This window comes from Triturus cristatus, chromosome 3_1 (genome assembly GCF_964204655.1).
Source record: "Triturus cristatus chromosome 3_1, aTriCri1.1, whole genome shotgun sequence".
In the NCBI taxonomy this organism is placed as follows: Eukaryota; Metazoa; Chordata; class Amphibia; order Caudata; family Salamandridae; genus Triturus; species Triturus cristatus.
In genome coordinates, this window is record NC_140583.1 from 400,090,673 (window position 1) to 400,117,461 (window position 26,789).

Genomic DNA, 26,789 nt, shown 5'->3' on the forward strand with positions numbered 1-26,789 from the left:
GTCGCGGGACCGGTCGCTGAGTTACGACCATTCATCCTCGAAGTCTTCTCACTCCTTCGGTAAGTCGAAGCACAAGAAGAAGACGAAGAAGCTCTTCGTCCTCTCCCCGTCCGTCAGCCGACGCGACGCGAGACCCGGAGCATAATCGCTCTGCGGCTCCTTCCTCGGAGCCTCCTGGGACGGCTCTGCACCTTCTTTCTTTTCCCGGAGCCGGAGCGTCCCCTACCCAGCTTTGTGCATTTTACGAAGTGCTGCACAGCATCTTTGGGCAGCCCGACTCCACAGGCGTGCTTTCGGGCCCCACAGACTCTGCTTGGGGCCCTGGGCCTTCAATGGCAGCGGCTCCGGCCTTGGCGTTGCAGGGTCCACAAGGATCCAGACCTGAATCCGGATCGGCGCCGGTCGACCTCACGGTAACTTCCCCAGCACCGATTCCAGTGACGACACCCCCTCCCCCCCCGACGTCAGTTGTGCCCCAATAATCATCAACCCCAGCCTCACCCCCGATTTGTACAGGGTGCCAGACCGATGTTGGCTGATGTCAGTACAGGTGCCGGAGAGTACTTTTGTACCACTTTTCATCCCTGGCGTTCCCTACCGCCCTGGGTGGCAGCCTGAGGAGGACTGGAAGGGGTCTGTTGACCCTCTAGCAGACCAACTTGTTTAGCCGGACTGGCAAGAGGAGTTGGGTGATGCCAGCGTTCTGGATACCTCCACAGTATGCTTTCTCCCCCAACCGTGGCTACAGAGGAGGAAACTTCCTATGCTGTGGTGTTGCATAGGGCGGCAGCTTTCTAAGGTGGCTGTCAGGACTAACCTCCTGACTGAGGTGCTTCAGCCGGCAGCAGCCTCTTCGGAGCCCCTGCTGCCTTTTAAAAAGGCTCTCACAGACATCCTTCTGGGCACTTGGTCCAAACCCAGCACAGGGGCTCCTGTGGACAGGATGATTGCCCAATGCCACCGCCCGGCCCAGGGCAACCCACTTTTCCTTTCCCAACACCCTACCCCTGAGAGCTTGGTGGTCCAAGCTTCATCCTAAAAAGGTGCATTCCCTACTGCTCCCCCGGATAGGGAATCCAAGAAGCTGGCCCATCTTGGGAAGCTTCAGCCAGCTCAGGACTGCAGTCGGTGAACACTGCATATCTCTTAGGCCGTTGTACACACACGGTGTGGGATACGATTGCGCAAGTGCTGCCACAGTGCCCAGAGGAGGCCCGGGCCGTGCTCACTCGCGTTGTTGCAGAGGGTGGAGACAAGGCCAAGTTCACCATACGGTGTGGGCTGGATACCGCCAACTCACTGGGTAGGTCTGTTTCCACGTCTGTAGCCCATGAGGCGCTATGCCTGGCTGAGAATGTCTGGCTTCTCTGGGATGTCCAATCCACACTTTTGGACATGCCCTTTGATGGCCGTCACCTGTTGGGTGACAAGACGGACAACGCGCTCGAGCTCTTGAAGGATGCTAGGGCCACGGCTAGATCCTTGGGCCTCTCAGCAACTTCTGGCCCCATGCAGTCTGCCTTTTGCCCCTTTTGTGGCTACGGAAGGTGTGCCCCACCACGTATCACCCTGAGCCACAGGGCCGCGCAAGCTACTAAGCCAATGCATGGCCGGGGACGTGGGACCAAGTGTCGCGGGTCTGGGGGGCTAGCGGGCTGGCCAGTTCACCAATACCCCCCTGCAGCAGCCTCCAAACCTTCCTAGTTTGATTTTTCAGGGCCACCAGTTGCCAGTGGGCGGCAGGATCTGCCTTCACCTTCCTCACTAGCACAACATCACGTCGGACAGGTGGGTTTTGCAGATAGTCTGAAGGGGCTACTATCTCCCCTTCAAAACTACCTCTCCCTCCATGCCACCAACACTCCATCGCATGTCGGAGGGTCACTTGGCCCTTTTCTGGCAGGAAGTTAAGGCTCTCTTGGCCAAGGGAGCTATCAAACTCGTATCTGTGCCGGGAAGTAGGTTGTGGTTGTTACTCCCACTACTTCCTGTTACCCAAGAAGGAGAAAGGCATGCGTCCTATCTTAGACCTCAGGGACGTCAACCGCTTCCTCCGGAAGGAGAAGTTCAAAATGTTGACCTTGGCTCAGGTCCTGTCTGCCCTCATCCCTGGAGACAAGAGCCTGGATGGTAGCGTTGGACTTGCAGAACTCTTATTTTCACATCCATGTCTTGCCTGCCCACTGGCATTCGCTATGGTTCACGGTAGGCCACGAGCATTTTCAGTTTACCATCCTCCCTTTGGCCTTACCCGCGCCCCTTGGGTGTTCACGAAAGTGATGGCGGTGGTCGCAGCTCACTAGCACAGATCAGGGGTTCCAGTCTTCTCCTATCTTGAACACGAACAATGTGCCGAAGTCGCACCTGATTCTCTCTCAGAAGCTCCTTTTCATCGGAGCAGTTCTGCATACAGCGTAGTTTCTGGCTTATCCTCCTGAGCAGCGAGTCCGGGATATACGGGCTATAATACCGATGTTTCAGCCTCTATCCCAGATTTTGGTGAGAATGGCTCTGAGGCTGCTGGACCTCATGACCTCCTGCATCCTGCTAGAAGATCATGCCAGATGGCATACGCGGGCTCTGCAGTTCCAGTGGGCGCAGCATCAGGGAAATCTTTCCGATGTCGATCTCAGAGGGACTACAAGTCAGTTGCAGTGGTGGTTCACAAACCAAGATTGGGTCAGCGGCAGATCCCTCTCCCTTCCCCAACCAGAGTTCACAGTGGTGACGGATGTGTCACTCCAGGGATGGGGCAGTCACATGAGAGAGGCGGAGATCAGAGGTCTCTGGTCTCCGTCGGAGTCCGGTTCCATATCCTCAACCTTCTGGAGTTCCGGGTGATTCGTCTTGCATTGAAGGCATTTCTTCCGTCTGTCAAAGGAAGAGTAGTGCAGATGTTCACTGACAACACCACCGCCATGTGGTACTGCAACTAACAAAGCGGGGTGGGGTCGTGTACCCTATGTCAAGAGTTCTTTTTGCTTTGGATCTGCCTGGAACATCAGGACATATATCCCTGGTGCTTCAACACCTGGCAGGTTTCCTAGACACCAGGGCGGACGGACTCAGCCGCCGGTGCATGATGGATCACGAATGTCGTCCTCACTCGGAGGTGGTGCAAGGTCTCTTTCAGCAGTGGGGAGAGCCTTGGTTAGATCTGTTTGCCACCGAAGAGAACGCGCAATGTCTGCAGTTCTGCTCGTTGGAGTTTCCAAGGCAGCACTCGCTCGGCAACGCCTTTCGTCGTGAGTTGAATTGCGGCCTTCTGTACGCCTTTCTGCCTATACCACTTCTACCCTGAGTGCTGAAGAAGAAAAAGCGCGACTGGGCACAAGTAATTTTTGGGGCTCCAGACTGGGCACGAATAATCTGGTACCCAAGCTCTTGGGCATGGCCATCGATCCTCCAATCAGACTGCCTCTTTGGGAGGATCTTTTGTAGCAGCAGCAGGGGCCGGTCCTCCACCCGAACCTGTCCAGCCTCCACCTCCTTGCGTGGAGAGTAAGCGGTGACAGTGGACAGCTTTCGTCCTTCCTCCCGAAGTCTGTAATGTCATCTTGGCAACCAGGCGTCCCTCCTTAAAATGGTATACGCCTGTAGATGGAACAAATTTGTGGCATGGTGCACAGCAAAGGCTTTGGATCCCCTTTCTGCCCCTCTTTCAGAGGTTCTCCTCTTCATTCTTTTTTTGGCCCAGCAGGGCTCTGCTCTGAGCACTCTTAAAGGCTATCTTTCGGCCATTTCGGGCTTTCTTCGTCTTCCTGATCAGCCTTCTCTTTTTAAGTCCCCTATTGTAAACAGATTTCTGAAGGTAATTACTCATCTCTTTCCTCCTTCTCCTTTCGTAATGCCCCAGTGGGACTTGAATCTTGTCCTTACTTATCTTATGTGTACTCCCTTCAAACCACTGCATAATTGTCCTCTACGTCTTCTTACTTTAAAGACTGCTTTTCTGCTTGCCATCACCTCGGCTCGCAGGGTGAGTGAGCATCAGGCCCTTGTTTCGAAACCTCCCTTTCTTGTTGTCCATCCGGACAAAGTGGTTCTTCGTACTAGACCCTCTTTTCTGCCCAAAGTGATTACTTCTTTTCACATAGGTCAGACCATCACATTGCCCACCTTCTTTTCACCCCCAAACCCTCCAAGGAGGAGGAGAGACTCCACCGTCTGGACCCAAAACGTGCAATGTCCTTCTACCTTCACCACACTAAAGACTTCCGTGTGGACGATCAACTCTTAGTGGGCAATGTGGGCGCCACGAAAGGTTGGGCCGTGCACCAATGTACCATCTCTCGATGGGTTGTCCTATGCATCAAGATCTACTATTCTTTGGCAAAAAAGGAATCCCTCTGGTAGGACTGCTCGCCCACTGTACCAGGGCGATGACAGCCACTAATGCATTGGGACGTGGAGTTCCACTGGTTGACTTCTGCCAGGCAGCCACGTGGGCCTCCCTGCACATGTTCACAAAACATTACTGACTGGACAGCCAAGTCCGGAGAGATGGCATATTCGGCTGCTCAGTTCGCCAGGACTTTCTGGTGTGACCTCAGTTCGCAGACCCGCCACCGGGGTTGGCATTGCTGGGGTATCTATTCTAAGGTAAGCAATCTATAAATTCAGTCTCTTTCAGATAAACAATTTACTTACCTTCTGTAACGATGTACCTGTAAGAGACATATGTTGTTACAGATTCCTTACCGCCCCACCCATCCTCCCCGTTATGCGAACTGACGTCTAGGGATAGGGACTCCCTTACAGGGCCTTAGTTATGTGCACCAATGGTCAGTGTCTTGCATGGCTCTGTGCTTCTGGCATGGAAAGTCATGTCATAGCTGACGTCCGCACGCAGGTGCTGCATCTATGGAGACACCGCAATGTCATTCTAGCGACCACGGCGCCGACGATAGATGGGGAGTCGACTTACGCCATCTACCGAAAAACACAGGGGTACTGCTATGAAAAAATGTCTTGGGATCCAGTCCTGTCCTTTATTTTGTCAGATAGAAGTCAGTAGGGACTTCAGGTATAAATTTAAGGTTGGTTCGTAAGATGACTTTGGCCCTTGTGAATCAGAGAAAGGGTTCTTTTACAGTGAATGCCTGCATTTCTCCTACCCTCATTGCTGATGATCGTGTGATTGTGTTCTTCGATCTGCACTGGGCTGCAGTTGTTATAACAAGAGTCTGGCTTCAGATGACCTGTAAAGTAAGCAGAAGCCGAAATCCAGGACCCTGTACTTTTCTCTAGACGTGGAACCACCTCTTGAACGATAGCTGACACCCTTGTTAATTTTAGGCCTAAAGACCAGATGTAGTCCAGCCTAGGAATGGACCAAATGGTTGTGCCTGAATGTTCCTTAAAATCATAAAGAACACATTGCTGCTCCACTCAAGCCATTGGAAGAGTAACTTTTTTGCCACTCAATTTAGAGCATGAAACCATGCCATATTATCCAGAGCGGAATCTTGTTAGGTGGGTGATTATCGCCTTACTTGGGTCAGATGTAGCCATATCATTCTACATCATCTCGGTCATCTCCATGTAGGAGTTTAACTTATTCTTCCAAATCTGAATACACATAAAATGATGAATCTTCATCCCCCTTGTCTTAAGGAGTTTGCAGGACCAATGATTGTTTTACAGCACTGGGAAGCATGTCCATTGGAGATGGGGGGGGGGGGGGTGCAGGGGGGGATTGGAGGCAGAGGTAGGTGGTACAGTGGGTACCAAGGGTGGGGCAAGCGTAGGTTGCCCTCTAGGGTAAAGAGGAACTAACCTTTGAAAAGTGTCCATCATTTTAGGCAAAACACACGACCAGTATCCTGATGACCTTTGGTTGTCTACTATAATGAGGAGTTCTGTAAGATAGCAAAGATCCACATTACATTGTCATTATGTTGCAGATGCTAAATCCTGTTTGTAGAATTAAAAGCAGAGCTTTTGTATGATCAGCCTTCCAGTTAATTTAATACGATTCTAGAGGATACATTGATTTCAGGGAAAAGCATTGCATGAAGACAATTTTCAGCTTCATATTTACAAGCTGTAGGCATAATGTTATGTCCATTTACTCCTAGGTGCCACTATTTGGAGAATTGCTGGAGTGTAATGCCACGCAATTGATTGGGACTGTCACCCTTTGTCTGATTCATACCTTTAATCTCGTCTTCGACTGGTGGTCTTGCAGATATACTGGGATCATTGGCTTATACATGTACTGCTCTATCTGGTGGTTTGCCTAATTATAAAGAGTGTAGACTTGCCGTTTGCATGCAGATTGATTAATTACTTTTAGTTGGCTATCATGGTCATGTAGTTTAAGGTTCTCCTTATTCATTTGCTAGAAGGTCCGCATTAGATATACCTGAAAATGTTTTATCTATGAGTCTGCTAGGGTTTGTTGTCTCACAGATGCGGTCTGCAGATGCGAAGTGTTCCTCATAGATGAGGTTAGTGGCTGTGGCAGATTTTGATGGTGAGCAAACAAGCAATGGATTTAACCCAGGTCGCTTGACTGGGGAGGAATGTTTTGATTTGTTCTGCATTCTGACCATCATTTGTCTGTCTTTTGCTTTCTCGCCCCACGTGCGCCGGGTATACCCAGGGTCCCGGGCTTACTGTGCCACTGTATTCAAGCTAGCCTGGCTGATGAGGGGTGAAACCCTGAAACCGGTCCCAGGATGCTTGTTTCCTGTCCTGGGAGGCCCCGGTTTTGCATTTCAGGTTGGACTGTTCACATGAGGAGCAGGGTCAAGACTGATTTGCATATGGCTGGGACCACAATGGGTGGTATAGTGAGCAAAAGCAAAAGAACAATGGATTTAACCCAGATCTCTTGACTGGGGGTAAATGTTTGATTCATTCAGCATTCTGTCGATCTTTTGTTGCCGCAGAACTGCAAACAATTGGAGCCACATTTGTCTGTAAATTATACCTTTTTGTAAATTATAATTTTTTTTTAGCTTTATTCTTAAGATATATATCAGCCTAACCTTTTTGTTATAATGAGTATGACAATCTTTAATGGTTGTTCTGAGCTGATGGAGTACTAGCCCCTTACTTCTCATGAAACCATGGACTGCCCACTCTTTGGGACAAAGAACCCACACTTCATAGATTCATTGCTAAGACAATCATGTAATAACTTTTCATATGAGACATTAACTGTGTTGGAAGTGGAGAGAAGCAATGTCAGTCTTTGTTAACCTGCCTAAATTGTCAAGCCAACCTTCCGATCAGTAATGACCTCTTTTACCAGCTTGGCAATTAGAGCCCTTATTAGTTAGTTCGCATGCCACCTTTAAAGTTTTAATTTTAATTTAGTGGTCTTGCCTGGAGTAGCCACATCACCCCACCGTACACCAGTCTCAAATATAATGATACATATAGTTTAGATCAGTGTGCCACACGGAAAGACTGGTGTGCTAATTACTAGTGTTGGAATAAAATGCTGTTTGTTATTAATGTCAACTGGCCCATCATCTTCAGACTGTATTTGCCACTTATAATCATAATATAATGCTCGTACTCGTATACATATAAAGAAGCAGAAAATGTGTATGCTAATTAAAAATAGACAACTACCTGAATGAGTGACTACGCTAGTAATGTTCAGTACTAAGCAGTCAATCAAATTCAGCTACAATCTTTGAACCAGTGATACATACATCTGAAGAGACTGCGTTCAATAATTCAACATAGGGTGCTCCATGAGCATCCTTTGTGGAAGCCTTTCAAAGCCACTAAATTGAGGCCCATTTTTGGAAGTGTTTCCAAGTTTCTTTCGTTAATATAAATTCAAAATCCTTCCTGTATGAACAGGTTTCAAAACTGGTAGGATTAAGGACTGCACCAATATTGCAAGATAAATATTTTGTGACGACTGTGAACAGGCGTAGAGCTAAAGGCTTCAGTAACTTCATTATACAGATATAGTGTCTCTCAGCCGTGATTAATACTGGACTTTGGTGTTATTTGGTTCACAAAAGCCAAGGTCTGTGATTGTCTAGTCTGTAATTCTCTTGGAATAGTATGCTGTAGTCCTTTTTTACCAGTGCTTCTAACAGTGAAATTAAAACAACTAAACTAAAATGTCCTCCATTGAGAAAGCTAACTTCTAAAACAGATATTGGGAAGGTAAACGCGCAGCTAAAGCCTGAGGACATCATTCTGCTCTTAACCATTTTCTTATTAGTAGGTTCCACAGTAAATGATAGCTCCTTTGGGAACTAATCATCTTGATCAGTTAATAACTTCGGGGTAGTTACAGAGTAGACGCTCTTTGAATGTGATCAGATGGTTCAAAAGACCACAAGCTTAATATCAGAAGAGGATATATGCCTACATTGGAAGATGGGAGAGATTAAGGATAAGAGGACAGAACTGTTCAATACATGGAACCAGGAAATCTAGGACAAAGTAGTACTTCTCAGTTTATTGAGTTGAGTATGTTATGCAGAACTGTAGAGCACACTATCCCCAGGAAGAGTATTACTCCATTAAGCAGGTGCGAGTCTACCCTAGCCTAGTCTAGCCTAGCCACACCTAGGGTCTACTGGGACTATTCCAAATGGCAGGTCTTCAGCTTCTTGCGGAATTGAAGAAGTAAGGAGGAGACTCTTACGTCAAGCAGGAGGTCATTCCTCGGCTGAGGAGCGATGTGGGAGAACGATAAAAAGCTGTATCTGTTTTTCCGTATGTATGGGATTTGTGCAGGTAGGAGTCCAGAGCGAAGGTGTCTGGATACTTAGACGTTGCTAGAACATTAATCTCATGTTCTATTTCAAAAGAATATGAGTTAGATGCTGATACATTTGATGTTGTGCAAAGCATAGAGCTTTGGCAATTACATATGTTACTAGTTTTTTGGTCAATAGGCTTTTTGTTTTCATTTAAGGGAGACTGCATGAAAAACATTTGTGCCACCAGAGAATCTAACAAAATCATAGGTGAGTCAACTTGAACAAACCCGCGTCTCATATAGCTCACTGAGGTTGATAAGATTAAATGTATTGTCTCCAATGTATTTGGGGGAAATTTATGTGAGGCCTGTAAATAGCCCACACTTTTCCTATGTCAGATGGATGCAGTGCTTGCCATATACGCTTCGACAATCTTTCTGTGCTATTTTTTTTGTCCTGAGTGAGTGTCTGGATAGGAGGTTGGGGATAAGTTATAGAGCGTATATAAGGGCTAAGCTAAGAAAAAGCAGGCGTTAAGGTGGCAGCAGGAATTGCAACTCATTCCTTTCGTTGTTATAGCCAGTTCAAATAGGACTAGTTGTAAAGTCATTCTTGTGTATAGGAAAAAAAGAAATGTTCAGTTTTGCTGTTTCTGACTGGAGGATCCAAGTTTATACTTCAATTAGGTGTAGAACTGAATGCAGATCATGACTTTTGAACAGGGCACGCTGCTTTAAATAATAAATTCCCATCTGCCCTCCTCAACCCACAACAAGTGCAACATGACCAGTAAAGCCGTTGAAAGTGTAGGGGGGGTAACTGTGACAAGTAGGTGTAGTGATAGTAATCGGATCCTGACCATCCAAGCAGTCAGTTCCCTCCAAATTCAGCTTAAATTCAGACAAAGCATCAATAGGCCACCTTGTCCATTGGGTTGGCGGCTTCATTTGCATTCTTTATTTCTATGCCTGGACTGCCCCTGGTAGTACTATGCATGATGTTACTTACACGTCAATCACACGTTATCCCAATTTATGGAAGAGCACCATTAATTACATCAGACACAGATGGGTTTCCACCCACAGCACAGCACTGAATCGGCTCTCCTGGTGGTCATCGAGGAGCTTAAAAGCATCCTGAACCAGGGGGGCTCGGCAGCAATTCTGCTCCTGGATTTGAGCGCGGCGTTTGACACCGTAGACCACCACATTCTGTTAGGAAGGCTTAAGGAAGTTGGGATTCAAGGCAAAGCCCTAGAGTGGCTCACCTCTTTTCTGGTGGACAGATAGTTTCAAATCATGGAAACCGCATGTGTCTCCAACACTATGCGAGGGAAAAGCTTTCTGTGAGTCCTGAAGTTTCTTTTTGTTAAAGTGTGGCGCAGCACACTTCGCATCACAAAAATCAAACCAGCTTGAGCCAATAAGCACAGACTGATTTCACTTTGAACGGTGCTCGGGAAGCATACATTTGCACCCGAGCACCGATCAAGATGGGAGAGATACTGCTAGAAAGGGGACGGAGTTCCATTTCCAACACTTCCTCTCTCTAATGGATCCCTGCTTGGAGATCACTCCATGACTACAATCCACAAGCAGGGATCCACCTACTAGACACTTGGTGCTGTGCCCCTCCCCTAGGCAGGGGTTTGGGGCAGGAGGTGCTGGAAAAGCCTTAGCAGCTCATTCCGATCCATTACATGGAGGACTACCGCATGCAGTTTTCCTTGTGAACTTACACCATGCCTTATAGCAATGAAGAGGTGCTAAGGAGGGTCATGTGGTGGTTGTGTCTACCCGTCGGGTGGAAAGAGAAGGGCCCAATCATCTACTTCCTCAAGTTTTTGCTCTGTAGTATCTTTCCTCTTCAGACACTGCCTACTCACTTCCTAGTATGGAAACAGCCTGGACAGGGCTGATTGGGCCCTTTTGTTCACCTGCAACCCGAATCAACCTATGCCTCTTAGGCGTCTGAGCTTAGAGGCTAGATAAGGAGTGTGGGCCAGAGCAAAGCAGTCACAATTGCTCTCCAGTGAAGGTTTTCGAAAGCAGTATATTGTTGGTTGAGGCAGCAAGCTTTTATTGTGGTTTGGTGCACAGATGCAAAAACTGAGTATCCTAGTAATTAATAGAATTCCATGAAATGGAGAAATGTCAGTTTACCTCACGCTGAGTTAATTCAACATATTGTGAAAAGCGTCTGAAAGTTTGTTAAAAAATAGGAAGACCAGTTTGTACAGAATATGTGTTGCGTGGCAATAAATCCACACACTGCTACATCATCAGACTAATGGTATAGGCCGTTTTTCACCCACAATGAGACTGATTTAAAATATTACTTTTATATGAATATTAATTTACCTAGAAAAAACTAAAGACCAGAGACGTTTGGCAAAACAGGAACAGTTGGTTTAGTCAAATTCTTTGGCCAGGAGTACAGTAACAGAAGCAGGTCGGAGGACTGTCTCAAAGTACAATCGATCTGAGCAAGGTTTTATACACCTCTTTGGATATCATAAAATGTTTCCGTCTATCCTTTTTTGGCAAAGAATGCAGGACTTGTCGTTGGAGCCCTAAATAAGCCAGCTGATAACAAATGCAGATGGGTCTCGACCTTACGTTATGTTCCATATAGGTACCCAATATAGGCTCAGGTAGTCACCTAAACTTTCACCTATATTCTCCCCTACTATTACACTGCATAACAGTTTTTAGTACTGACCTTTTACCTAGTTATGGTAATGCCCAAAGATGGCATGGGGTTTTCTCCGTCAAGCTTAAGCCTCATTCATTATGCATGAGGATTCTTGGAATCACAGCAGGACAGTAGGCCTACCATCTCCTGCATAATAACTATGTATAAGGGTCATTCTTTCCGTCATCCTAGTCCGACCTGATCCAGCAAGGTATATACCAGGGGTGGGTACCACTTTGGGTATATATACACCATATCTTGCTGAAGTAGTCAGAGGAGAAAAGGACTTCCATGTTGACACACTGGCGTGAGATGCTGAGGTTTCTGCACTCAAACACTCCAGCTTGCAGTGGTCTGACATCCCTTGTGGGGTGTCCATCTCGAGACCAGGACAGGGTCTCACAGTCTCTCACTTCAGGTAATGGAGTTGACTTTATCCTAGAGGTATTCTTGGCTTTTAAACCCACATCCATGCTAGGTACACTTGGGTACATCTAGTTAGGGTCACATCGTAGGAGTACGCATTTACTACTGTCATGTTTTTTATATACTTGCCTGTATTCATTGTTTTAGCAAGATCATAGAAGTCTACCATCCTTTTACTCTGTTAGTTCTTATAATCATTAATATCTGTTACTGTCTAGTGGTTGTTTCAGCACACCTATTTTACACTAGAATGACGCTGGTTCAATAAATGCTTATTGAAAAATGTCCCCACCGTTTATTCTGTGCATCGCTCTGAGACGAAGTGAGCACGAGTGACTGAGCGAAAGTTCATACACTGTTTCCAAGATCCTGAGGGATCAGGGTTGTCATATTCGATAGTTGCCAAGAACTATTCTCTCCTTGGTAAGAGGAGTTTCTAGTGATACTGTGAACTAGCTGGTATACAGGCTGACATATTCGGTAGGGGTGTCCAGAATCAGTCTGACTCCAATCCTACAGTATATGTTGTCTAAACGTGCAGATCCTATAAAGGTTTATAGGAACTACACGACAGCATGGACACAATGGGGGCCAGTGGGTAACGTGTCCAGATGTCCGGCATGAGGGGCACATGATCACTGCATATACTGTATGTGCTCTGTCCTGTTTGGCAGTATGTTCCTAACTTCATGTGGCATCTGACCTCATGGTGCTTTTGTGAATGCATGAAATTCGATAATAGAGATGCGATTGCGTTTTTACATATGAATGTATCATTATGAACATTGTCATCGACTTTTTCATTATTAAAATTAGCATTGTCTTTGATGCTGGGTTATCCATTCAACTTAGGTTATTTTCTATTTTTAAGCAGCCCCTGATAGTTCATTATCCACTGAACTGGTAACATAGTGTCATGATTATTCCTCAAGCACAGGCAAGAGTACTTAATTGGGTGTTTTATTTTGTAAATTGAATCATGTTGTGTTTTTATTTGTATGAACTGTATTATTATTTTTCTTCCAACATTTGCTCAATGTGTCTCCTTTTGTTGCAGCTATCTTATTTGAATGCGTGCAAACAATATACACTATTTACCCCAAATCAGATCTGTTTGAGAAGGCTGCCAACTGTATTGGAAAATTTGTTGTGTCTCCTAAAATAAATCTCAAATATTTAGGTAAGAATATATGGTATCTTTACTAATCTAGTTGTGAATACTTGCTTTGATTAAAATGCCATTGCATGTTGCTCTGCGGTAAGATTCTAACCCAGGTCCTCTATCACAGGTCTAAAGGCTCTCACCTATGTAATTCAGCAAGATCCTAATCTGGCCCTTCAGCATCAAATGACAATAATTGAATGTTTAGACCATCCGGATCCCATCCTTAAAAGAGAGGTATCGTTATTGGTTAAATTGCGCTATGCGCTAATAAAATCATTGACATTTGCTTTTCTATGTGTTATCTATGTATTCATCTAACGTTATCAAATAGTGGAGTACTTTGATGTACATCTACTTTTAGTTGCACAGGTTTGTTAAGACCGGTAAATAGTCTTGCACCCCTGTATTTAAATAATGGACTACAGTGAAGTGTCCAAGAAAATACAAATAGGTCACCTTTATCCTTTCTTCCTTAATTTTCTTTGGTGATTTGGCAGGTTTCAATATTTTTTGGAGAGATTTTGCCCCGGGTATACTACCACACTGGCCGTTTGCTTATCCTTCTAAAACCCCCAACTTCTTCTTTCCTTTTGGGTTTAGATGCTCTTCAGGGAACCCAGCTCAATGCAGATAATGCCCCCTAGTATGGTGTCGGGCAGAGCATGTTAGGAGTTTAAGGCTTACTTTCAAAATCTCAGCTATTGATATTGAGCATTATGCAGGTCAGTTTCAAACACAGGACCAAGCAGGCCATGAAGAACAACAAGCAGGAAGTAGAGAAATGTCTCATTCTGTTGTAGAAGCTGTGGGGTAGGATTAATGGAGTAGTTACCCGAAAATTCTCCGAACATCAATATGCACTCTGTTTCCATATAGGAGTGGAAGGCTTGGAACTAATCTAGCCTTTGGTCAAGCAAGTAGTTAAGGAATCAAAACTTAGTCACACAACCTATTTATGAATTTCAAACACATAATTCCAATAGTGGTACCAACGTGAAGGTAAATGCTGGAGTAATCTAGAGAGGAAACTATTCCTCTCTAGAATACCGAAAGGTAAATATTGTTTTATCCCCATAATTTTGAGCATTTAATTTCGCCTGTCCATTATACCTGCAAATGCATAAAGGAATTAGTGCATAAAATGCATGATCTGGCCTCCCTCCTTTAGGCCTCCTCTTCTGCCCTTTCTGAAGGAGTCACCAACTGGCATTTGTAGTATCTTGTATACAAAATAATCACTTAAGCCTTTCTTTGACATTGAAATTTGTAATCACATTGAGGTATGGCTGTAAAGCATTCCCGGGCTAATGTTTGAACTAGTTCATCGCCAAGTAATGTCATTTATTTAGGAGGTTACTAAGTGTTGTGGTGTCTACGTGCTGGGTTCAACAGAGGATGACATTCTGTCTGTTAAGACAGTCCTTGGCACATTAAGTACAATTGCGGTCTTCTTGGCATCAGTGTAGAACATCTGAGAAAGGAACATTAAAGGCTTTAATATGGTAGGATCTTCGAAATACTATGGGTATTCAAGGTCTATCCTTAGTGCCTTGAAGTGTTGAATTTACATCAAGTCTGGGAAAGTAATAATTGAATTGTCCATTTCATCAAGCTTATAAAACATTTGCAAACCAAATTCTTTTGCAACCATGTTATCTTGATTTAAAATGGAAGTAATTTTCTGATATAAAAGTGATATATTTTGTACCTCATTTTTACCTCCTATTTTAGACAGTCCTGGTATTGATCAATTAACTATTCATTCACTCACTCATGCGCCTTTACAATTGCCTCCCATCTAAAAAAGTCACAAATAGTGTTAAAGAGGTTGTAATGTGGCAAGTGTGGTACAGAAGGCCTGACCAACATGCATTCTAATAAGGAAAGGTCTTTGGGCCAGATGTACGACCCTTTTTTGTGGCCGCAAATGGGAGAACCTCCCGTTTGCGGCTGCAAAAAAGGGCAATAGCATGTTCAAATTCTATTTTGCATTTGCTACTTCACGCTATTAGGAAGGGGCGTCCCTTCCTAATAGCGAGTCAAACTGCTATGTACTAGTGTTTTGCAACCGCATTTGCGGCCGCAAAACACTCGCAGTTTACCACCTACTTCAAGTAGGTAGTAAACCACTCGCAAAGAGGAAGGGGTCCCCAGGGTACCCCTTCCCCTTTGTGTGTATGTTGGAAAATATGTTTTAAGAGCAGGCAGTGGTCTCAGATACCACTGCCTGCGCTTAAAAAAATGAAGCTGAAAAGTTTCATTTTTCTTTTTTAAATGCATCCCGTTTTCCTTTAAGGAAAAGGGGATGCATTTAAAAAACAAAAAGCTGCTGTATTAAAAAGCAGTTCCAGACATGGTTGTCTGCTGAGCCCAGAAGGCCACCTGCCCTGGGAAAGCTGTTATTCCTAATGGGCTCGCATATTGCGAGAGGCTCCCCATTAGGAATTGCAAACAGTGTGAAACTGCTTATCGCAAATTGCGACTCGCAAAAGAGTCGCAATTTGCGATGCGAAATTTTCTTGGTCGTATATCTGGCCCCTAGTCACTTGCACATTGTTCAAGAGGAAAGTTTGCAATACATCAGGAAGGATGCTCAGAGCTAATTAGATTAGGTTATGGACTAGTTACAATGAATGGTCGCAGTATAAACTAGGCGTAGCATTGTAAATTGGTGCCGGGCATATTACTTAAGGGACTCATTCTACTTCTATTCAGTGATAAGCCTAAGTATTTAAATGAACTGAAGGTTCAGTGCAGCAACAATTTGTTGAGTGGGTGGAAGAAATGAGACACTTTTACATCACTTGCCATGAAAATTGTAAGGAGGGAAGCAAACTACCAGACAGAACAAATAATGCGAAGCAAAAAGCAATGAAGGAAAAAACTAATTAATTCTATGATCCTTAAGGAGTATTGTTATAAAATAATAAAGGACTAATAGTCAGACAGAAAAGTGTGACATTTACAAAGAGACAAAATGACAGAGAGCGAGGGGTAAAGTGAAATGAGATAAAATGAGAATGATAGTATCTTAGAACTGGGGAGTAAGAAATAGAATATGTGGTTGGGTAGGTCTGCAAGAGAAGCGCTCGTTAGCGCTGGACCCAATCGGTGTCCTTTAAAGCCGCCAGCTCCGTTGCTAGCCTGTCTAGTCAATGTATTAGGTCAGCAGCATCGGACGTGGTATGTAGAGCACACATCACCACTTTTTATGTAGACAGCTCCTGATCCTGATGAATTGCCCTGATCCTTCTGACAAACATGGCAAGAAACATGTCGATCATTTTAGAGTAGAGCTTCACGTCTAGACACCTTATTTCTAGCACCTAGCCACTCTACACATTTTTAATAGGGTAGTCTACCTTTTGAATAAAGCACTGTTAGGACTGACCAACCCTTTTTACTATAGAGTTCCATTTTCTGCTACATTCATTCTACCAGGCCCCTTACACCCAAGCAGGAACAAAAGATCCCCGATAAAGAGCCCCGGTTTCGGGAGCCCGTCAAGGATTGCAGCGCCGACTTGACGAGGGGCAATGCTCATATGATGAAGCATGACACCTAGCTTGCTGGGTGTGTGAGAGCATTAGTTCCACCTAAGGGAATCTCCCTGGTTCCCTGTTACAATTCTTGGTGACTGAACCTTCCATTTACCAACCTCATCTCCTCCTTCTAGTACTTGAGGAACTCTGTACCCCGCTTTGGATATGAAAAATTGTTTAAGCCAGGTAGAAAAGGAGGCATATGATACAGGGAGAAAGGACCACCTTGAAGTTAATAGTGCCAAACGAATAATATTAACTGTTCATCAGAGTTTTTAAGAGGTAGAGCAAGCTGAATTGATAATGGAATGGTAAAGAATATTAAGGGTGAAAGATATAAGTCATAGATAGAAGGAACTTCACCATCAGCAAGAGCTGGATAGGGGATTAAGAGCTAGAATGTAGGCAGATAGATTTGTGGAGGAAGGTGATGGAGTGTTATATGATATGAACATGGGGCGGTAACTGAGCAAGTGAAATGGAATGCAAAATGAGTTGGTATGAAAAAAAAGCGAAGAGAAAGTTAGCACACAATAAAGGTTTAATTGTTGAAAAAAAAAATGAAATACTATTCAACATGAACATCAATGACTCGCAAGTAATTTTTTTTCTGGAAAACCCTTAAATTATAAGTACAATCAAATCAAAATCTTCTACAAAAACTTTAAAGCTAATAAACGAGTAGTATATCCATTCAGTGCACATATTTTTTAATATACAAACATGGAACTAATTACCAGCCTGTCTTTTTCATTGAACGCACCAACATCTAGGTGGTACATATTTCTTATTTTCCTTAGTTGCAGAAGCAACCGAAACATCTAGTGGTCTGAAGCTCTCCACATAGGACTATAGTTCTGCCCACACATAAATAACTATAACCATGTTTTAAAATGTAAAAATAATTTTCAAAGCCCATGAAACCAAACCTGGAAGAGTTTGAATTCACATTTAAATGACTAAGAAGGGGCGTGTCCAAGATGGCAGAGTGAGCAGACATATCTGCCTCAAGCTCCGTCCCTGCCCGCACAAAAGCACTAAAATAGCTTTTCCCCCGGCTTCATTTGCACTCCAGGGGCCACACAGCATCAGAGTGTGTGCGGCGCAGACTGGAGGATTGGGCGGCGCCGATAAACCCGGGTTCAGCAAGATTCCAACGGAGAAGGAGCCGCAGCCAATAGATACCGAGCACCGGGGGATCAACGAGGCCTGAGACCTGCTTCCTGGCTGTGGATTCCAGTCCGAAGGGAGCGCTGGCGTGACCAGAGGAGTGGGCTGCCCCCCCACCCCTGAGCCAGAGTCTCCAGCATCCGCGACCCTGCATCCTAGTAGAGTCAGACAGCGTGTCCCTGCAGAGGGCCTGGTGACATGGTAATTAACTGCGGCAAGTGGACTGCCTCCATAATACCTCTTCATCCTGATGACTTCCCCGAGCTCCGTGGAAGGAGTGTACGGGATTGACTGTTGAGGCTGGTGGCCGTGGTGAGTGCTTTTTCAGGCCGGGACTTTACTCTTTCTGTGTGGGCATGCCAGCTGTGTGCGTCTCGGAGCCCCCTCCGGCGACCCTAGGGGCCTTTCTGCCTCTGTGCCCCTCCCACCTGAGGTCCCTCATGGGGAAGTGTGGTGAGGGTTGTCCACGCACCAGTGGTGCTGTTTCTGGCCCTATTCAGGCCTGGTTCTACACTACTAGGGCCTACTGGTTTTGCATCCTTGGGACAGGGGCTCACGCGGACTGCCTTTGCGATCTACCTGTTGCCGCGCTCTCTGCAATTGGCAGGATTCATCGACCTGGTACGGCACAGCCCTTGGTGGACAGGTGTTCTAGCCTCCATTTGGAGCTTTCCTCTTGGATCAACGGTCCCTGGTGGGGTGTGGGTGGGGACTGACTGGACTGCTGCTAATTACCCTCCGTGCGAGCCTTAGAGACTGGAGCCTGGCTGTTGCTGCGTCCCCCTTTGGGGCCGCCCCTTCTTTTTCTCCCTTGCCGCCATGACCACCGCCTAAAGCAAAAGCGACAGATCAGTTAAGGACATGTTGCTTAAGGGCCCAGCGGATGCCCAGCAAGAGGAAACGCCTATGGCGGATTCAAAGCAGGTGAGCAGAGACGGGGGCACAGACGGCTCTGTTACTCGTGAGTTCCTTGAAGCACTACTTTCTTCACTTCGAGAAGACCTTCAAACTGTTAAAAGAGATCTTGCTTCGGCGCTCCGGGAGGTGCGCTGGGACATCGACGAGGTGGAGGAGAGAGTGGCAGCTCTGGAAGAAGACTCCCTGAATAGAAATGCAGAAATTAACTTCCTTCAACAAGAAATTATTCGTCTGCAGGATCAACAGCTGGACCTGCAGGTCCACGCCGAAGACCTAGAAAACAGGTCCCGACGAAATAATATCCGCATCAGGGGAGCTCCCACGAGTGATGAGGGAACTGATCTGGAAGAATATGTGCAGGAGCTGTTTGGAGCCATCATGGGAGACAACTCTCCCAAGAACATCAAGCTAGACCGCTGCCACGCCCGCTGGCAGATATCCTGGTATGTGTCTGCAACTCAGACCAAAAACTGCAATTCCGCGGACACTCCCTACAACTATTTCATGATCTTGCTGCATCTACGCTTTTGAAAAGGAAAGACTTCCGTCCGATTACTGGCCACCTTCGATCTTGCGGAATCTCCTACTCCTGGGGCCATCCATTCCACCTTATCTTCCAATTGAAGGGCAAGACCCATCAGCTACGCTCGCTGTCGGAGGCCTATAAGCTCCTGGGATTACACCCCCTGATTCGTTCTCGCGGCGCCCTTTGTAGGCAGAGGGGGCTCGCGGTGAGAACAGCTGTGGCCCTAGACGAGGCCTGAGATCTACGCCTTATCGGCCGGATCCCCCGACCATGGCAAGAGAGATCGGAGGTGCTGCGTTCTCTCACTTGGGGGAGAGAAACAATCTGCGGATCCCCCCCTCATGAGGTACTGCTCGATCCTTGAATGGTGGTTGTTTCTTGGGTAGGGGCGGAGGCAGGGGCCCACCGTGATTGGGGCTGACTTGCTTCGCCGTGGCATCCCCCTGGATTTAGCCTTTCAAGCTATGAAAGACTCTATGGACTATTGGTTTGTTCTAACCTTTTGTTTTCTGTTGGGGTATTGTTCTGGGACTCTCCTTCCGACTGACTGTGTATGTGTGTGGGTTCACTGATATGTGTGCACCCATTGTTGGCTGCTCCCCCTCTCTTGAGGTCTTGGATTTTGTTCAGCTTGTCCACTGGCTCACTTTCCTGCACCAGCTTAGTTCTCTTTACCACTTGTTTCATGGAGGTTAAACTACTTAGTATAAATTTTAAAGGCCTTAACAACCCCATTAAATGATCGGTGATACTCTCCTTCCTGGAACATTCACAGGGGGGTTTACTCCAGGAAACACACCTGTTAGCGCAGGACACCCATAGAATGCAATCTACGAAGTTCCCACGTAAGTTCTGGTCACCTGGGAGGGGTTGGGGAGGAGGGGGGGATAGCGGTCCTTTTCTCTAGTCACTTCTGTGGGTCAGTCCTTGGTACCTGCTTTGAGGTTAAGGGCCGCCTATTGGCTATACGCGCGCAACTGGGAACAATCCATTTCAGTATTGCTTCGCTTTATGCCCCCAACGAGCCCCAAGAGGACTTTTTAAAAGAGGCATTGGGGGGGTACTCCAGTCCCCAGACCAGGCTATTTTTGTGGGAGATGACTTTAACTCAGTCCTAGACGGAGGAATGGACCGCTCTGTGCAACGGATATATAACAGACAGGGGCTTTCTCTCCGGAGGGGCTGGCTTGGCTGGCCGACTGCGGGCAACCTGATGTTTGGCGACTTCAGCATCCGGCGGAACGTGACTATACGTTCCACTCCGCAGCCCATAGAACCTACACACGCTTAGACCACTTTTTAGCCTCCCCTGCAGCATGGTAGTTCACCACAGACTCCTCCATTAAACCCTGCTCCCTTCCTGATCACTCTGCTATCACTCACTTTTACTGTTCCCACATGCCCCTCCCAACAACCTCCATGGCACCTGCGCGTAACTCTGCTGCATTCCCCTGACATAGTGGCCTCAAAAAGGTGAGTTCTGACTATTTGGTGGTTAATGACACAGGTGGGGGTCCCCCCTTCATCAGTCTGGCAAGCCCTTAAATTAGTAACCAGAGGAGCCCTTATCGCGAATCAGCACATAACAAAATTAGGAGGGACAAGAGAGAGGAGCTGGGGAAAACAGTGTTAGTACTTGAGTCCATCTACAAATGTACAGGTGCCCCCGTATTTGGAGCAAACTGGAACAGGCATGTCTTCAACTCAAGCGCCTTGATCTCGACAGGGCTGAAGATGCCATGCTCCGCCTCAAACACAAATTCCATGTAGGTACCAACAAAGGGGGCCGGATACTAGCCATTGTTTACGCAGTACACAGAACGCTAACACAGTCAAAGCGATTCATACTCGATCAGGCCTACCAATACACAATGCCCCAGGTATCACGGCAGAGTTCGGGGCATTCTATGCTAATTTATACACGAGAGACGACACAGCTGACATTATCATTTTTCCATCGCACAGCCCCTCTCTTCTCAAGAGGCTATCATCTCAGAACTGGAGGCATTTGGGGCTGTTTCAGGCTTCAAGATGAACCTGTCAAAATCACAAATCTTGAATCTCCCCATCCAGCCGGGCACAGAAGAAACTCTCCGCACACAGCATGAGTTTCAATGGGTGGATTCTACACTCCCATATCTGGGCATTGTGGTGGATCGAAGCCTTTCAAAGACTGCATGGGCTAATTTCTCTAAACTCGGGGGCACACTCTGTAAGGACTTAGACCAGTGACAGAACCTTTCTTTATCTTGGCTCGGAAGGACAGCCGCAGTAAAGATGAACGTGCTCCCCCGAGCCCTCTTTATTTTCTAGGTACTTCCTCTCTCCCCCCTGCCCGGAGAACTGCGGCAGCTTCAAAAGGACATAGACCGCTTTATTTGGGGAGGGACGAAATCCAGACTGCAGAAACAATTGCTGCTACGCACAAAGCTGGAGGGTGGTTTGGCGGTTCCTAATGTTTTGCGGTTTTACCAGGCTGCCCAATTGAGATTTTTGATAGGGTGGAACCGTCCTGTGACGTAAAAGCATTGGGTCTTACTGGACCAATGTTTGTCTGGTTCGCACATATGGAGGGAGGCCTGGCTTCCCCTAGCTCATAGATCCTGGGGTCTCTATTCGTCTCCGGTCACAAGCCCTACTTTAAAAGTATGGGATAAGGTGGGGTGTTCGGCTGGACTTTCGTCGTTCCCCCTGCTGATGACCCCAATGTTTGCCAACCCGGAATTTCCTCTGGGTCTTTCAGCAAATATTGCTAAGCGCTGGCTGGTAGGTGGGTGCAAAAGGTTCTATTCGATCATAATGGTTTCTCTCTTTCGATGAACTCTAATCCCATTATTCAAGAGCAAAATAGGTTTACACACACTCAACTTACCCATTGGGTGCTTGGTCCCAACACACACCCCAATGCAAGTAGACCCATGACCCCCTTTGATAAATGGCCGTTCCTTAAAAAGAATGACAAGAAAATCCTCTCTGAATGTATTGCTTCCTAATGAAAACAACACACACACAAAATACGCCTGGCCAATGGCGGTGGAAGGCAGAACTTGGGCACAACCTCTCTGACAAAGAATGGGAAGACATATTCTATAGGACCCATCACACGGTGTTCAACATGGGTCAATTAGCTCAGATTGGTACTATACCCCGACACGCATGCAAAAATGGAATACACTTTGTGATGGTCAGTGCTGGAGAGGCTGTGGTAACCCTGGGACGTTAATACACCTGGCCTGGGACGTTAATACACCTGGTGTGTAACTGCCCCAAGCTTATGAGATTTTACGAGTTATTTCTAAATGACCTAGATTGCGCCTTCAAGACTTAGATCCCACGGTTTCCAGCTTAAATACTCCTAGGGCTTCCCAACTCTCTCACTTAGCCGCTCCAGTCCAACAGAGGGCGTCGGATAGCCATGGCCCTCAAAGCCACATATAGGATTCTCTTAGCAAATTAGGGTTCGAATACAATTCCAGAGCATAGACATTGGCTCCACCAACTTTGGACATTATTAGGTATGGGACGGCTGTCAATGTCTGCTAAGGCTGACCCCACAACCTATGCTGAAATATGGTCCCATTTATCAACATCCTCTCCAAAGAATTAAGAGAATTGTTTTGCCCGACATACCTGCGTATTCTTAAACTAGCACTGCCGGATCGGGGAGAAGTCACAACACTACAGCGCAGTCCCCCCTGAAACATAGTGGTCTCCCAAGCAAATGCACACATTCGGACGGGCAAAGTCGGAAGGAGAGAGGGTGGGGGGGAGAAAAGGGTTGGGGGTTCTTTTTGTTTAAATATGTACGTTTCTTTGTTAATTCATTTTGTTCTTCTGAATAGATTCTAAGACTCCACTGCCGGCAGCAAATCAGTGGCATGATAATAGCGATCCCTTCGGGGAAGTTTCAGTAATCATTGTGTATCTTGCTCTCAGGTTTGCCTCCTTCACGCGGCCGGCCCAATTTCAATTGTAGGCGACACGTTGTGTAATCTTTGTCTTGGCAGAGGTCACCTCCTGAACGCCTTATGTTCTGTTCGATATTCTGTTATTGATTGCTGTTGCCGGCCTGGATGGGGTTGTAGGCGACATGCTGTGTTAAAGATCTCCCTTAGGCTTTGTTAATATTAAAATGATGTAATCCTAAATGACCTACGACAACGAAAAAATAACACAAGTTTGAAAATAATAACCAAGATAATAGCTTCCAGACATCTGACAGCATGCAAGCTAGAACAAGGGTATCTGTGAACTTGCAGCCAGGCTAGTCCTACAGTCCATTGCAGGAAACCATAACATCTACTCAAATTAAGCACATAACAGAGAGCAATGGATGAGCTACCACAGTGCTGACTAAATAATTACTAGTTTTTTCCTGGTGCTTCCATCCTTGTTATCATAGAACTCCAAATACACTTTTTGAATGGTGGGTGGGAGAAGAGGCAAGTTTCAGTATGCTTGTACAGAAGCGGTTAGCCGGCTGTTACACAGAAGCCTTATCCTACAGGGCCTTCAACTTTCTACTCTTGAAATCCAGAACAGGATTATGTCCATAAAGTAAAGCATGAGCCCTAGGACACCTTACTCATGTATCAGTGCTAGTCACACCACAAGTCCATACCGTGGTTAAACCCCCTCCTCATGCTCCACAACCTTTTACTCTTCAGATACTCTGATGACCAATAACTCCAGGTAAACCCATTTTGTGAAAGTAGATACATTTTGGTCCGTCAATAGTTTTTTGAGGGTGCAGTATCAAATTAATAAAGTTTGTGATATTAGGATGACGTGTATTATGTATGCAATTGTTAGATTATTGATGAGCTTCATTGGCCCATGATATTTCTTTTAAATGTGTCTATGTGTCTGTTAGAGATGGGGGTCTATAGTTGGCAATGGTTTGCACCTTTGTCCAAAGTAGGGACCCGTCTTTCTAGTCAGGGTAAGGGAGGATACACTTCTAAAATAATCCCTGCTTACTGCCTTGGTAGCTTGGCACAAGCAGACAGGCTTATCTCAGTGCGTAAAGTAATACAGTGAAAACACTACAAAAGGACCAGTTTAGAAAATTAAGTAATCTTTATCTAAACCAAACAAGACCAAAACGACAAAAATCCACAATACAGTAATCAAAAGCTAACCTTTAAAAGGTAACCTTTAAAAGGTAAAAATAGTTCTGTCCAGAGAGAACTATAGATGCGACCCTTTCAACATAAAGTACCTTGGATACGTCGCAACCATAAACCAAAACAGTTGCAGGGAAGGTGATGCGTCTGTTCCTTACGCACAGGGAAGGTGATGTGTCGGTTCCTTACTCCAGGGGAGGTGATGCATTGGTTCCTTACTGCCACGCAGGGGAGGTGTTGCATTGGTTACTTACTGAAAGGGAGGTGATGCGTCCGTTTCTTACTGTGCGGGAAGGTGATCTGTCGGTTTCTTTCTGCGGCCCCGGTCTCCTGGTAGACTTAGAGCCCTAACGTTCGGACGATTGAACATTAGGGCTATATTTTCTTATCCTGATATTAGTTATTGCCCCGCACTTTATGAAAATGCACTTGTCTAAATGCGTAAAATGATCACAAAAAATGCAATATGCACTGACCCTAGATCCCGGAGTTTCAACTTTTTAAATGCGGTTTTCCTTTTGGTAGGGTAATGATGTTTTTTAATATTTGTATGGAATTTTAAATGTTTTTAAATGCCTATTTTATATTTCAATTCAGCAATGATCAATTGTTCTAGTATTATTAGCTGTTTTTTTTGTTGCTGCGAGTTAGTAATTGTGACCGATATGGAGTAGTAAGTTGCATACAAATTGTTTGTGAAATGCCTGTATGTAAGAAAAATCTTTTTAGAACAATTTTAATGATCACTAGGAATGTTAATCGTTTTGATTAGAATGCCTTTACGTTGTATATTATGCACCGAATAAAGCTCATTTGACTTGGCGCCCTGGTGCGATGCGTGAGGATCAGGAATGCGTCTGTTCTCGATGCCTCTGCGGCAACAGCGCTGTGTTGGTCTCTCCAGCCGTGGTCCCCCAAAGCGTTGGTTCTTGCAGCCGCACAGCAGGGACTGCAACGGAATCTTGGACTTCGTAGATTGGTGCACGCAATCTGGCGTGCAGCGATTTTCTCTGGCCGCAGGCAGGTGCTGCTTTGGTTTCTTCAGCGGCACCCTGCGATGCGTGGAAATTCTTCCCGCACGGCAGCACTGCATCAGAAACCGGTGTGGATGCGTCACACTTATTGTAGTTGCCTCTCTTTTCCAACTCCGATCAGCAAGAAGAACCGCCAGAGGCCCAACACAGTTAAATGCAACTCTTAGCAGGTTAGAACTCTCAGCAGGAAGTTCAGGGGAGCTGGTAGTGAAGTCTTTGTGTCCCTGAGACTTTAGAACTGGAGGCAAGCATTTCTTCAAGCCCTTGAAGATCTTCAAGCAGGATACGCAGCAAAGTCTTTGTCCTTTCCTTGGCAGAAACAGCCACTGCAGACCAACCCCAGACAGCACACGGCAACGGGGCAGTACTTCTCCTTCAGCTTTCCCAGCTTTTCCCCTTGGCTGAGGTTCTTCTTGATTCCATAAGTATTCTAAAGTTCTGGGGTCTGGGCCCCAATATTTATATTCCATTTCTCTTTGTTCTCTGGTGTAAGAGAGGCCCTGTGCTCAGTCAAAACCAGTTCTGTCCTCTCTGATGCAGCTTCCCGGCAGGAGATGGGGACAGCATTGTGTAAGGCAGACAAGGACCATTCAGGTGAAAGGGAATCTCCTCCCCCCTTCTCTAAATGCAGCCCAGGTCTATTCAGCCCAGCCCCGACTCATCCAGGAATGACCGGACACACCTTGACCACCCCTGTGGCTGTCTACAGTGAATGCACATCCCCAGCCCCTGTCACTTCAAAGCCAGACAGTCTATCCACAAACCAGCAGAGGCACATAGGATGGCTCAGCAAGAAAATGCCTACTTTCTAAAAGTGGTATTTTCAAACACAGAATGTAAAAATCATCCTTACTAAAAGAGGCATCTTTATATTCTGAGTTCAGGCATACTAAACTTCACCTTCCTATCTTGTGCCAATCGCAAGTTATATTTATAAGAGGTTATAAATACATTTCCATTCTATCCTATGGGACAGATTGCCTTTCAATAGTGAAAAACGAAATTCACTGGAGTTCACTATCAGGATATGTTACACACATCAGTACATGTCCTACCTTTCACATACACTGCACCCTGCCCACGGGGGCACCTTGGGCCTACCTTATGGGAAACTCACATGTAAGAAAAGTGAAGGTTAGGGCCCGGCAAGTGGGTGCACTTGCCAGGTCGACATGGCAGTACCAGACTGCACACAAACACTGCAGTGGCAGGTCTGAGAACCTTTTGCAAGGTTGCTTGTCTGGGTGGCACAATCATTGCTGCAGACCCACTAGCAGCATTTGACTTACTGGCCCTAGGCAGACACAGTGCACTGTACTAGGGGCTTAGTAGTAAGTCAATCATGGGAAACACCAATCCATAGTCACAATTTGCAGAGGTAACACTTACACTTTGGCACTGATCAGCAGTGGCAAAGTGCCAAAATCATCTAGACCACCGAAAACGAAATTCACCATACAGCAAAAACACAGGCGGCAGAGAAAAAAGTACAGGGGAAACCCAC

At 46.0% G+C, this 26,789-nt stretch overlaps 1 protein-coding gene across 2 annotated transcripts in view; it reads left to right on the forward strand.

Annotated features, from left to right (window-relative positions):
- Positions 1-26,789, forward strand: part of AP4E1 (adaptor related protein complex 4 subunit epsilon 1) — a 417,135-nt gene that overhangs the window by 118,275 nt on the left and 272,071 nt on the right. For both annotated transcript variants that reach the window (XM_085644188.1, XM_085644189.1), the window contains exons 9-10: positions 12,862-12,984; positions 13,094-13,203. In XM_085644188.1, the coding sequence (XP_085500314.1) occupies positions 12,862-12,984; positions 13,094-13,203 (233 nt within the window). The remainder of the gene's footprint in view (positions 1-12,861; positions 12,985-13,093; positions 13,204-26,789) is intronic.